This window comes from Clinocottus analis, unplaced genomic scaffold (assembly GCF_023055335.1).
Source record: "Clinocottus analis isolate CAN_PGR_092001 unplaced genomic scaffold, fCliAna1.0.p SCAF_14, whole genome shotgun sequence".
NCBI classification, from domain to species: Eukaryota; Metazoa; Chordata; class Actinopteri; order Perciformes; family Cottidae; genus Clinocottus; species Clinocottus analis.
Window position 1 is genome coordinate 2,725,127 of NW_027175865.1, and position 14,218 is coordinate 2,739,344.

The window sequence follows — 14,218 nt, forward strand, 5'->3', positions numbered from 1 at the left end:
ATGGAAAGTGTCCATCGGTGTTTCAAAGACAAAGATGGCATTATCAAATGTCCCGTTTTGTCCACAACTCAAGAAATATTATGTTTACTGCAACAGAGAGGAGCAAAGAAGCCAAAAAATATTCATATTTAAGAAGCCAGAATCAAAATTTTGAGACTTTGATTTCTTTAAAATGACTCAAACTGATTCATAAAATATCAATATAGTTGCAGATTAATTTAATAGTCGAATAATCTTTAGCAGCTTTCATGCTGCTTCTGATCTTTATTCTGCATTAATGCTGCGAGCCTTAAAAACTAAACTACAACCATAAAATTGAGCTCAATAAACTCACTATCAGAACATCTCATGTGGACGTTCAGTTCAGATATAAATAAACTAATTTTCTCCATTCTGGCAGAAAATAGACCTGCACTCTCTTATTTTTTAATAAATATTGGATATTTATGATTGGCAGCAACTGAACAGAAGTATGCAGAAGCAGTTAATAAACATTAAACATATTAATTTGAACCTTCCTCTTCAATGATCTGCTTCTCTCAGTCATCCCAACATGTCAGAGTGCACCCAACACCAGCTTCTTTCTGTTTTTTTTGGGCCCGGAGTGGAATAAAATTGATTGTAAATATTAAATAATTCAGGCAGATCGGCGCTGCAGCGGCCAGGCGGCCCTCAGTCGTGCTCAGATAGTGTTCTCCTGGTGAGAACATGGGCAGAGCGGTTAAGAGAGGAGCTGGGAAGATTATTTTACTGAACCCCCACCCTCCAATGGAGAGTAGTGCTGCTCAGAGGAAAGCTCAGCGACTCTGTGCATGCAGAGAGATCAGTGTGGCTGCAGAACAAATTAGAATTATTTAGTGATTTAGAGCAGAAGAACGATCACATTCAAGCCTGAAAGCGTCAGTGCTTTCAAGTTCTCGCAAGGATATTTTGAAATATCCTGAGACGTGTTTCGTGGCTGGAAGGTGGATACGAGAGTGAGAGTTGAAGCGTTTGCTTGTTGGAGTACAGAAAAGCGTAGCTCAGTGTGATCTAAAAAGACTTTTAAGATTCATGGTGGAATATTTAGATGATTTTCGATGAGATTTTTCACGTAGACACTAAATACATGATGTCATTAGACGGTTATAACAACAATCTGAGTCCCTTAGCGGCCAAAACAACCACTTTTAGTGGACGGACGCGGTTCCCTCGAGCGACTACATTGCAGCCTGTTTGCGGTCTTCAGCGTTTTCACTCAACACTGGACTATTTTAATTAAATGTTCCCTTAAAAAAGACGTGAGGAATAGGGTCAGAAAGCACAGAAGTTACCCAATACGCCTATCAGAAGACGACTATCTGAGGTAACATTGCCGTGCGTCTGCTCACTTTTTTTTTTAACCATCAATAGATATTAAGCATCCTTTTGTGCTCGAGAACAATCACACAGGAGCGCCACAATGATCGGTCTTGACTCCTCACAGACGGCGAGTAAATCCATACCGTTCCTGCGGTCTGTCATTGGTGATTAGGTTTCCATCAGGGCCAGGCAGCCTCATTTGATAACGCTTATGGCGATAACGAAACGCTCGTTCAACTCATTCGCAATCGGGTTTGTCTGTAACTGCGCCGTAACGCGTCCGTACCCCCACTGCGGGAAGCCGCTGCGTGCAGCCGACAGCAACCTTCAGTTTCCAGTCCGTCTCTCCGTCCAGCTGGTCTGTTCTGATGAAACATGAACCTGGGAGGGGAAGAAAAAAGGGTCAGAAATGCTATGAAGACGTGGAATGATGTGTTGGTTCTGTTGGCCACAAGCTGCAAATACAGGACACCAAACTAGAAAAGGCGACACGGTCAAAACATCAGTCAACCCACTTATTTAAGTGTGGGTTTATGGTCTGGAAAAATGTAAAAGTTTAGGAGAAACGCAACTCGACGTCATGCGGCGGCAGGTCACGTGACCAGCGATCAATGGGCCACTCGGATCAAATGGTCAATTAAATGAGCGTCACTCAAAAGGGCCGTTTAGGTGGCGCTCCCACAACGCCGCATAGCCCGGCGCTCATCGACGCAACGTCTGATTTGATGTGAATGCAGCGGAGGGGTGAATGCTAAACACACAGCCGAGTAGAAGCACAAGAAGAAGAAGAGAAGTGTGTGAATTGACTAATATCTAGCTGAAGTTTGTCGACATGAGCCACAAGGAGACAGAGGTGATGCCAGATGGAGTCAGGCTGCAGCGGCAAAAACCCAAAATGCAACGAGTTGATGGAGAGAGTGCAGTTTATAGCTTCAGAAGTCCACTTTTCATTTGTTAAAAAGGGACACGATGTTTTCATCTTTTACAATTTCCACACTCTCTTTAAATCAAAGACTAAAGGGTTTTATGGCTGCGTCACAATTCCCCTTCAAATTACTTTCCACATATTTCCTTTTTAGCAACTTCAGTGTCAAATATTTGCCTTTTTGAAAAACCCTGTAAGGTTTAATCAATGTTCAGCCAAACAGACATTAGACCGTTTGTGTTAAATAGAGCACATAATGGCACACATCTGTAACAAATTCAAAACACATTGAGCTTGTAAAAAGGATGTAACTCTAATAAACTAGCATAGCCAGACGCCAACAGTGCAGCGCATTAGAGCCCTTAGCGCAACGCAGAGCTTCTGCGGCTCCTGTGGACACCGCGAGGTCCGATAAACGCTGAGCACCCGTGACCTGTATTGATCCGCGGTATTATTACATATGAAACTGATGGATGGGAGCAGCGATTTGACAGAGAGGGTAAAGGGCAGCTATAAACCATCCCCGGAGGGTTAACTATGATGGAAAACATTAACACAAGGAGAGGATGATTCATGCCTTCCTTCTGCTGCAATGGCACTCGCATAGCATCACTGAGATGTGTGTGTGTGTGGGTGTGTGCATGCACGAAGATTTAAAAGACAAGGTCCGCGCAGGATGAAAGTGTGTGTACGAGGATTTGAAAGACAAAGTGTGTGTGTGTATGTGTGTGTGTGTGTGTGAGGCATTAAGACATCAACAACTCCCTGCCAAGCATATTGACACATCAAAGATTGATGGAAATGATGTCCTCAGAACATTGCCTCCCGATGCCCCTTAGAAAAAGAGCCGGGATCTGACGCACCTCATTGATTAATTGGAATTTGCATCATCGGTCACTAAAGAATGGGACATAAATCATATGAATAACAGGCCGCCGCAGAGACGATGTCAAAGCACTGGAAGTGCGGGGGCGGGGGGAAAGTCACATTTCTCATCGGAATGATCTTGAGACCGTCGGTTAAAGTGCCACGAGGCATAAAAAGTTTAGATGGAAGACAATCTGTCTGTTTAATGCTTTTTATTTCTACATTACTATTTATTGCAATGGTTTGTCAATGTTGCTTGAATGAAAAAACGGTAGTTTAGATTTTTTTAAATTGTAATCCAAGGTACTGATGTACTGCTGTGGACAAGGCAGCACCCTAACAGAAAAGCTAACCAAAAGAAATAATCAGTTTCAGTTTAAATGTACGCTATATTTAGAACATTGTCGCTGCTTTGACAGCCTTTTTCTACAGGAACCTGAAGCCGTTATCTAGGCTCTCTTCAAAGTCAGCAGGCTCCATTGATCAACAGCCATTTTAGGTGACGGAGCGTTGATACTGCTGGTGGGCCGCGGCCTCGCTTGGTTAGTTTGTTGGCGTCATCGTGTGACTTTGGTGTTTTTAAATGCTTCGTTTGAGTCAGTAAAGATTCGATCGGTTTGCCTGCTCACCATTTTTCTCTGACGTTCTCAGGAATATCATGTCTGCAGGAATCCTTTGGTTCTACAAAAAGAAAGAAAAACACAACAACAAGAGTGCAAACGGCGCTGTGTCACTGAGCACCATGGCAGAAGCCAGATGAATCTTCCTGAATAATTAAACAAGGTCAATACCTTGACCAGAGGGTGAAGGAGAAACCGTTCTTTTAAAGTCTGCCTAACACACAGTAATGGACATTTGGCAGGAGCTACATTTCATGTTGGCTGAGCTGAAACCAAAGAATCACACGCTTAACATGTGAGAGGGAGTTTTATAGTATCAAAGGTGCATTATCGGTTTCACAGCAGCAGGAAAGAAAAACTCTGCTTAACACTGTACCTTTTAAAGTAGCTGGTCAGCTTTTAGAAAATCCCCTTGAAATCACGGATTTCCTTTTTTGAATGTGGTGGGAATGCTTAGTGATGCATAAAAAAGCTAAATAAAATTAGGACCCCCAAAAAAAAAATTGGGACCAAAAAATTAAAAATAGAACCCCAAAAAAAAGAATAGAATTAGGACCAAAAAAAATAAAAATACAAATTAGGACCAAAAAAAATATTTTTTTTTTTGCCCTCTTTTTTTTTGGTCCTAATTTTTTTTTTTTCATTTCGTCCTAATTTATTATTTTTTTCTTCTTAGTCCTAATTTTTTTTTGTGTGTGTGGTGGAAATGGGCTTCCATAGAAATCAGTTCCCATTCACAAAATAACAAATAAACATATTTCCCCTTACCTATAGTGCCATTTATGATATATAGATCAATAGCACAACAGGTGAAATACTTAAATTTACTTAAAAAAGGGCCAAACGAGACAGGGTAGTCACAGTCACGTCAAGCTTTAACACAAGTGATACAAAGTGCACTTAATTATTTGCAGCAGCCTTTTCTTAAGCAGACTGCTCTGGAAACAAGACTCAAGTCACATGAGCGTAATGGACTCTAAATTGCTTACTTCCAAACTCATTATTTGAAGTTGAAACTATTGTTATCATGAACTTGAACTGGTGGCAAATACACAGCTACTCACACATAATCAAGTATTTACAGGAAACATAAAAATGTCTCCAGGAGGATTTACCTTATCGACGATGATGAGGTCCCCAACTTGTATGTCTGAACTCTTCACTTGAGTTTTAGCTGAAAGGAAAAGAAAGAGAGGTTGAATGACAGCAACTTCCCATCAGAATTGCACCGTTATGCTATGAATTTTTTAACAGCTATGAAATAATATATTGGTATTGATTTCTGGCACTTGAAAATGACGCCGACTCTCAAAACCACATTTCTCTCTCTCTCCCCCTTCTGACAGATTGATTACCCCCAGCGTGATAATGTAATACCCCTCTGTTTTCATCTCTGGCCAAAAACAATGGCACACAGGGTCACTCTCAATTATATTGCCTCAATATCCGCCACGACCTCTTCTCCTTCTCCTTTCAGTGCTCACAGATAGCACACACCGCTATCTATGTACATGCACGGGAGCTCATGGAGAGAGAGAGAGAGTGTGTGATGCTACATCCTCAAGCCACGGTCACAGATACCACACGGGGGGATTTCACCACACATTCAACAAAAGGGACAGAGCTTAGATCATACGGTGTTGAGAAACGGAGAGAGAGAGAAATCGATTCAGTCACAGCGAGAGTTCTGACTTCTGTTACAAGTGTGGATCCAGTGTAGTGCCGTCTCTTGATTGCACTGGGGGGGTTTGACCAGACGCCGGTATATCCGTTGTCATAATGTCAGCAGACCGTCAGCAGTCACGAGGAGGACTGTGTGCACGGATTCATTCCCACTCACCTCGCACTGTGAGCTTGCTGTAGAGTTGAGAGTTCATCTCTTTGTCGCGTTGGTAGCGACGCACTTCGTCCACGGCCTCTCGCACCATCGTGACGGCCAACACGAAGGCCTGAGGGACACCAACATGCAACGAACACGCTTAGAAGGCTTCAAAAAAGACCAGAACCCATCAACATATGACGCTTACTTTGCCACACGCGCGCGAGGTTCATGTGTCACTTTCAATAGAAAGGTTACCAGAACTTCAAAAACTCCTCTGAGAACAATTTCCGAGAAAACAAAGCCAGAGTATTGTTGGTAAAACAATAAAAAAGGATTATGGAATGAGGAGATTTTTTTTAATTTATTAACAAGAAAATCAGGAGACAAAATGTAATATTCTTTTACTTTATGAAGTCATAAATCTGGCCTATAGTACGTCGTCGTAAAGATGACTGTAAAGTCCAAAGTGAGCGAGTGTGTAGGTGATGCATTGGGCTGTAGGTCTGCAAGATCATTTTAAATTGATTAATTTTTTTTTGCCAACAAAGTGTCAAAAATATTGAAAGGAGCTCCATCACAATTTGTCTGACTCTGAGCCCAAGGAGACGTCCTCAAAATAATAAACCCAAAGATATAAAATGCACAAAGATGCATAAAAAGAAAAAGAACATCTGGAACTGGAAATAATTGACATCTTTTGCTTGAAAAAGTGACTGAAACAAGTAACTGATTAGCAAAATTGGCAATGTCCTAATTAATGAATCAATCATTTCCGCTCTAACTAGCTTTTGTTGCATGTTGTTAATAATTTGAGACCAAATCATTCATCAATATCCATTACAGAGTTTTAAAAAAAATGTAAAAAGTGCATTTACCAGAGGTGCCCAGTACGTGTACAAGTAGCCGATTTTCAGAGACGGCACAAACTGGGAGCAGGCCACCACCAGGAAGTAGAGATTGAGGAAGAACTTGAACTGCTGGTAGAGGACCTGAGACGGGGAGCAGAAGACGGTGATTCAGCGAGGCGAGCGGACATGTCGGCGAGGAAGACACGGTGGAATGAGATGCGTGCTAATGCCGTTAGCTTTACATTAACCTGATGGGAACTCAGGGAACTTGTGTCCCAAATGGCTATCAGGGTCCGGCTGTCACGCGGCACGCTAACTTGGTACTGTACGCTTGGCAGAATAAACTTAACCACGATGATGAATGGACGAGGGGAAAACCGGCCAACTTCCTTGAGTCGCACACACCAAAGTGCTACCCGCGACGTACCGAGGGCTCTTTGCTAATGGGCTATCCATCAACACGGATCCCTTCCTGTTCCATTCATCTAAGGTCAAATTTTGAATAATGTTTGCAATAATGAGAGCCTCGCGTCTCGTCACAGAATATCCGAGGCGACGCGATCAATTGACGGCGCTCTGCAGTTAATGAACCCCCGTGACCTTTGGGGGGGGGGGGCGGGGGGACGGGACAAATGCACACTGCTGAACTCAATTTGTGTGTATTTAATAATTCATCGCGGTGGGAGAAAAACAGAGCCGGTGTGTTCGCCCGTCGATGAGAAAAATCTGCGTCTCTAACAGACAGTTGACATTTTATGGCCCGGGCCAGAAAAAGGCGGCGCCTCTTAATCATGGAACCATTTGGTTTTCTAATAAGTAAGTCTGATGGATCTCTAATGTCCCCTACGGTGTAAACCCTGAACCTAATGACAGAACAGTTAACAATTAGAACCAGCGCATGCTACTGGGCTTTACGTACTGTTAATGCGTGACATATTTCAACAGGAAGGGACAGAGTGCCACTGTGGGGACTGTAAAAAGGTAATAACAGCGGGAACATTGACTTAAAAGAAAAAGCCGTAAACTCTGCGTTTTGGATCATTAAAAGTGACTTTGGTTACACAATCCGACTCACCCCAGGCACGAAGGTGAAGATGTTGTACTTCTGGTTTTTGATGGCGTTCTTGGGGTACTTCTCCTCACATTTCTCCGGGCAGCCGAGCCACACCGTCCTGGCCTTCAGCTCCTTCTTCCTCCGACAGACACGGGCGAGGCAGTCGCAGCAGCTGAGAGAGGAAGACGACGATTCAGTAGAAACATCACGCCGACCACATGCTGCCAGGTGGAGCGGGCACAAAGCTAACTATCCATTTAAATCATCAATTAATCCGCCAGTTACATCGGAAAAAGTCCAGATATATGTAGAAAAAAAAATCCCCAAAGCCTTATTTTTGTAAAAACTTTTGTTTTTTCAATTGACCCTTTTATTCAAAATGATTATATTTTCATAACAAGATAATCGTGACATTGTTGATTAGCTCCAAGGATTCTTTTGACACATTTTCAGGAAGAAGTTATTTGTTTCCAGAGCGTTCAATGACCTGAAGAGGTTTGAGTCTCTCCAGGAGGGAAACCTGGTGATCCTAATCCTAATCCTAATCTTAATGCTGTGGGAGTTGTTGATTCCTCCTCATGTTGACTCCAACATGCAAAGAACACTTGTGTTTTTATTGTGAGATTATCAAAGTCCTAAAAAGAGATTGGATCAAAGAGATGGATTGTGGGTTGACCTTCACTTTTTATTTTTTTTTGGAAAAAAGTATTTGACTTTCTATCAACCTGCTAATGACTGCTTTGGGGCTTATCTTGCATATCTGATATCAAACGCAAACAGAGGTGTAGTGTGGGTGTAAATTACAATGAGAGCAGCTGTGAGCATGACCTAAACTGGCACCTGAGGGGTGAGGGGGGTGAGAGAGTGTCGGTGTATACCGTCATGCTGATCGACTTGGCTTTTCCACTTTTTAAGCAAGTTGGCAAAACATAAAGCTAAATAAATCAACTTTGGTGGAAAAAAAATAAAAAAAGTCTTGTTTGCGTTGGCCTCGATGTTCTCTGCCTCTGTGCGCTCGCGGTCCAGTTTCATAAGAGCGATTTATTTGAGCAAATGAATGCTATTCAAATAATATGCCATTTGAACAGTCGGGGGCTTATTCAGCGTGAATTATTTGTGTTTTATAATCCCACACTAAGCATACATAAAATTACTGGAAAGCATCAAACTGGTCAGCTGTGAAAAATCCGATTTGTTCATTAGTGGGTTGTGTGTGTGTGTGTGTGTGTGTGTGTGTGTGTGTGTGTGTGTGTGTGTGTGTGTGTGTGTGTGTGTGTGTGTGTGTGTGTGTGTGTGTGTGTGTGTGTGGTGGGGCGGGGGGAGAAATCAATATGCAGCTTCAACCGGAGACGCACCACTAACGACAGGACGCCACAGAAAACAGAATGTTCTATGAAATTCCTCCATTGGTAAATGTTTCTGTTTTGGGTTTGGTGCTGCGCAAACATTTGTTTATAAATGTCACACATTATTGTTCTGCCATGAACAAACACCCCTCCCTCCCTTCCTCCATCCTCCCCCTCGGTAAGGAGCATCTTTAGAGGACAAAACCTGTCAAATGAATCATTAGTTGGATAAAAGCCGCGCCGTTCTGTTTGAGCTGAAAATCTTTTTGGACTGATGGTGCGCATCGAGGAACTCGACCCAAAAAAAACACGGCCTTATCCTCTCTCTCCGCGCTTCACGCACAGCTACCGGTGCGTTTGAAATCCAAACTGATCGTCGGCGAGCGCGCCGACTGACATTAATACACCGCGCATACATTTACAGAACGACAAAAACACAGACAACTTTCAGAGCGCTAGAAGGTCCAAACGGAAGAACAATAACTGGTGACTTTGCAGCACAGCAGAGGGAGTTATTATAGGAATATATCTATATATACACAGTCGATAGATATAGAGAGAGTAGGCGTAGGCTTCTTGGAAACTACCTGACCTAGCAACCATTCATGGTGTTAGATTAAAATCATTTTTGCAATAAAACTCCAACCAATACTCTGTGGCATCTATGTTTAACGGTCTTTTGAAGACAGGCTCCGAAATACAAATCTCATATAAGCAGTGTATTAATAGTAAGAATATTATATCATACTTTATATTCAAAACACCCGAGGACACCCAGGCTGCAGTTAGTAGATGAAACAGTAGAAATTGTCTTGAGAATATGAGACAGTTTGTTTTGTTTTTAGACTTCTTTACAGCAACAGTAGCAGGACTGGAGCAAAGGGAACGAGGGTCCCGCTACATGTGGCTGGAGCGCGAGTCGCGCCTCATTTCTTTGAGTCGTCACGCGCGCTAAGAAAAAAAACCACAAGATACAACGATGCGATGGCGCAGAAATACCTGCCGCAGAGGACTTTCCAACCTCCGAGGAGGAACCAGCCGAGGCCTCTCCGTCTCTGGTGGACTCGGGCCCGGGGCAGCGTCTGGTAGTCGCTCTCGTCGTTCTCGAAGCCTTCCTCCGACATCATCAGAGGCATCTCGTCCAAGTTAGAGGGCTCATCTTCTAGGGAGTATCTGCGAGGACGGAAGCGAGATAAGATTGTGTTCAGAAGGAATCAAGACTTTGAATGAAGACAACACATAAAAGATACATTAAATGGTGACAATTTTATTCAAAATAAATTTAAAATTGGACCACGTGCTTTGAGATACAAACTGCACTCCTCTCAGTACGTTTCTCTTTGAATCCCCATGGATTTTATATTTTTAGATTTAGGAAAGAGAGAAGGCTACATATGGCACAAGCTGTGCACAAAAGCAAAGCTGAAAGCTGGTTAGACCGGAGTACGTCTCCTATTCACATCGTAAAGGACACGGTGGAAACACTCGAGAAGCACCTGATATCTTATTCATGAGCTCCCTCTGAAAATAATGAAATAAATCAGGGAAGTCTGTAGCCCAACAAGAAAAAACTACATGGGCTCACAACACTGACCAGGCCACCCTTAACCGAATGTTAGCGACACATTGAGAGCAACACACACACACACAGATCTATACAAAACGCTGCAAAACTCTCAAAAAGAACTTAACAAGGACATGCAAATTACACATACACTGGTCGTATTTATCGAACCACGACCAACTTACAATGAAAACCAAAGACGCACCAAAAAAGTGAAACTAATTCTGTATTCATAATACGTCGATATACAAAATAAGTGAATCCATTTATTGAAACACTGATCAATGAGTCAGGATTCAATTTTGGAATTCAATTCAGTTTATTTTGTATAGCTCAAAATCACAAATACAAGATTTGCCTCGGAGGGCTTTACAATGTGTACACATCCCTGTCCCAGGACCTCACATTGGATCAGGAAAAACTCCCCAAAATAAAGATAGTAAAACCCTTTTACAGGGAGAAAAGGAAAGACACCTTCAGGAGAGCAACAGAGGAGGATCCTCTCCCCGGATGGACAGAAGCAATAAACGTCATGTGACCAGAATGAGCAACGTAACACAGTTACAGCACATTACATGAATATGAAACTATTCACATAACGAGTAGTAGGCATGGAGTATCAAGTAAGTGGACGTCAGAAGAAGAACGGTTCTCTTGGTTAAGTCAAGGCCATATCCATAACCGGAAACATTTCTCCATGCAAAACACTTCCCACTCAAGATGCACAAATGGCGAGCGGGTCTCCATACAGACCATTAGATAGATCCGGACACGTTTACAGTGCATGTTACTCAAGTGAGTCAGGACCATTTGTTGGATGGAAAACCTACTCTGAGGGAAACAAATCACAGGCTACTGGGGAAATGTTTTTTTCTTCTTCTCTTGCTAGTGTAAAACCTGCGGTGAGCGGCTGAGAAGGTGCTAACTGCAGGTGTTGAGACTCGCTGAACATTTGCTAATAAAAAAAGCCAGGAACCAATGATAATAATAACAACCCGGTTTTAAAGTGAGGGACGATTCACCACACGAGAAAACAAGAATAATTGATTGAACAACAAAAGGGTGTACAGGCGTCAAGGTGTTTGCATTGAAGTGAATTTACATTTCTCACAGGCTAGTTGTTTGTGGGACGCAGCTTTAACGGCCAACGCCTAAAAGCTGACTGCAAACATTTTAAATCTCTGCACTCACCAGCTAAACAGTGATTTTAAATAAAATGTTTCATTAAATTAAACGTGAGATTTGCCGATACCACTGTCTCGGGTAAAAACATCAATAAATACATATTGAATGAATACCATTGAAGTGTCTTTCATTATCTAGTTTGACAGGTTTTCCAGTGTCAAATATTGCCAAATGAATGTCATTTTGCTAGCTATGACTCCCGTCACACTCCCGTCACATGAGATAGTAGGAAGCCACCCTGCTTCTTTCTCATCTCGGTCGAGAGTTGCACATGTGCAGTACAGATCGGGCGAGATGTACCAAACGCATATCGCGTGACGTGTATTGTTGTATCAGAGTAGCCCCAATGAGCCGATAATGGATATGATAACGTGATATCTGATCGGTGCATTGACTCTCGTACTCGGCACATTGGACACGGCATTTCAGAGGCATACTAGATCCGATACCCATATCTGAACAACTCTACGTCCGACTGCATACAAATGCAGTATTCTGGGAAGTTTTAAAAATCAGTTTTCACTTAAAACCTTCTAAGACTTCTACAAAGGAATAGCAATTTTGTGTAAAGTAGATCCATTTGGGTTGGCTGCTCAAAAAGAAAATATAAATGCAACATGAGTGGACTTAAAGGTCATTCCACCGTACATGAAAGAGTGTCATGTACCTACGGAAATCTGCATCAGGGGGGATGTGAGCTTAACATCGACCCGATGCGTCCCTTCAGAGCCGTTCATCATGTCGAAGTAAACCCTGCAGAACGTTAGCTTGAGAACCAGAAAGAGTACGATACTCAAGTCATTAAGGGGAGAGGGAACGGTAATGCAACACACTCATAAAAAGCACACAGTAAAATGCATACAAGCACAAATAACACACAAACCTCTCTGATGTTAGAGAAAACCTGGGGAGCTGGTAATTATTAAGGTCGACTTGTGGACAAAATATTTGCAGTCCCAATTTTACAGAGAACCTTATTGAGCAGCAGAGTTATAACAGAGAAGAATAGGACGGTTCTAAAACTGAATCTATATTCCTTTTGTTCCCATCCACCATGACAACAACGGACCTCACCTAGAGAAACTGACTCAATGCTAACCCCTACATCTAAAAAAGTATGCGACGCCGAGAGTGGGTTGATGTTGTCGCCACAAAACTAAAAAGTGTTCCATTGCCGTAAGAAAGAACCACCAACTTTCCATCACCATTTGTCGATGCACTGTTGGGACTTGCCAACAATAAACATTACACAGCCATACGAGCGTGTCTCACTATAGGAATCCCACGCCTGGTTATATAATACAACTCTAAATCCAGTGGAAACGTGGGCCGGTTTGTAATATAAATATATAAATAGGAAGGTTTGTTGGCCCTCCTGTGCAGCACAAGAGTCGTTGCCAACGATTGTTTCCTGCGTCCGGTTAGAAAAGTGTTATATCAGTGTGGCTTTACCAGCCTCAGCACCACTCACTGCTCTGTAGCTGACCCAGCAGTCTGCATAAGGACCTCCACGGTGGTGGGGTCAGACGAGTCCCCCTCCTGGGCCCAATTAACTGTCACGTGAACGGGATACAAAGAGGCACAGGTGCCAATGTGAGGCTCATTATCCAAGTTTGAACGTAGCATGGCAAATACACAGGACCTGCTCATATTCAAAGCTAACTCCGGTGCAGCAGACACATTTTTGGTAAGCTGCCAATCAAACATGTATACTCACACTTTGTAGTCATTTGGTAACACAAGTGCAACTTTGTCTAAAAGTACCTGGTCATGCTACTAGTCCACTTTACTGTCCAGTCCTGGCCCTGAGGGCTTTATTTGCTCATCCTCGCCCAGTCTGAAAGAATGAACAAACCGGTGAATGACGACTACAGTATGCAACAAACACTTCGAGTAGCATGTGACGAACTTGGTGTACGCGGACGAGCCGTCATGTGACTGCGAGTTAAATGCCGGGAGGGGGACCAGGGCAGAGCTCAACGTATATCCGGGTCTAACTAACGCGGTTACGGAGTGTGTGGTGTTCACTGGTAGAGGTAGATTCAATAACAGATGAACGTTAAAGCTCTGCGGCTGAAGGTGTGAACGAGCCGGCGGGCGGCTGTCAAACAGGAAAGAGCTGTCAGCGACGGTGCTAGCAACACAAGCTAACAGCCGCGACCCGAATACAAACACGCGACCCCCTCCCCCCTCCCACGAGCGAGCGAGGCAACGAAATGTGAACATTTTTAGTTTAACGGCTGAGTCGTTGATACGCAACCGAAGAAAACAGCGCAGCTATCCCCCTCCGTACCTTGAAATTCTGGCTGAGTTGTAATACGGTATTCGCTTCGAGCTCTTCCGTACTGGATTTAACGGGATGCTGTCAGCCATCTTGGCTGTGCAGTACACATTCTGACGTCACGTAAAAAAAAAAAAATCGTAATGATGCGTTCGCTTACTGTGCCGAAATGTTGTAACTATGAACCTCACCATGAGAAGTACTGCGACGCAAAAATTAAGATTAAACAGCCTTTAAGGGCGTATTTTACATTTTCTCTCCCTTATTTTGTCCCCGTATCATAACATAGCACTTGTGCAACACATTTCTGAAACAAGAAAAATAAACCGCAAATTTGGCTTCTTACCAGAATTGGCTTAATGTAA

General features: G+C 42.9%; 1 protein-coding gene across 3 annotated transcripts in view; it reads right to left on the bottom strand.

Moving 5' to 3' along the window:
- Positions 1-13,945, bottom strand: part of atp9b (ATPase phospholipid transporting 9B) — a 37,404-nt gene extending 23,459 nt beyond the window's left edge. For 2 of the 3 annotated variants that reach the window (XM_068575340.1, XM_068575339.1), the window contains exons 1-8: positions 13,866-13,945; positions 9,823-9,996; positions 7,499-7,649; positions 6,451-6,564; positions 5,594-5,702; positions 4,869-4,927; positions 3,763-3,814; positions 1,628-1,722 (exon numbers count right to left, since the gene is read on the bottom strand). In XM_068575340.1, the coding sequence (XP_068431441.1) occupies positions 1,628-1,722; positions 3,763-3,814; positions 4,869-4,927; positions 5,594-5,702; positions 6,451-6,564; positions 7,499-7,649; positions 9,823-9,996; positions 13,866-13,945 (834 nt within the window). Of the gene's footprint in view, positions 1-1,627; positions 1,723-3,762; positions 3,815-4,868; positions 4,928-5,593; positions 5,703-6,450; positions 6,565-7,498; positions 7,650-9,822; positions 9,997-13,336; positions 13,410-13,865 lie in introns of all 3 variants that reach the window. The other variant, XM_068575341.1, reaches the window with a different exon arrangement.
- Positions 13,946-14,218: the final 273 nt, after the last annotated feature.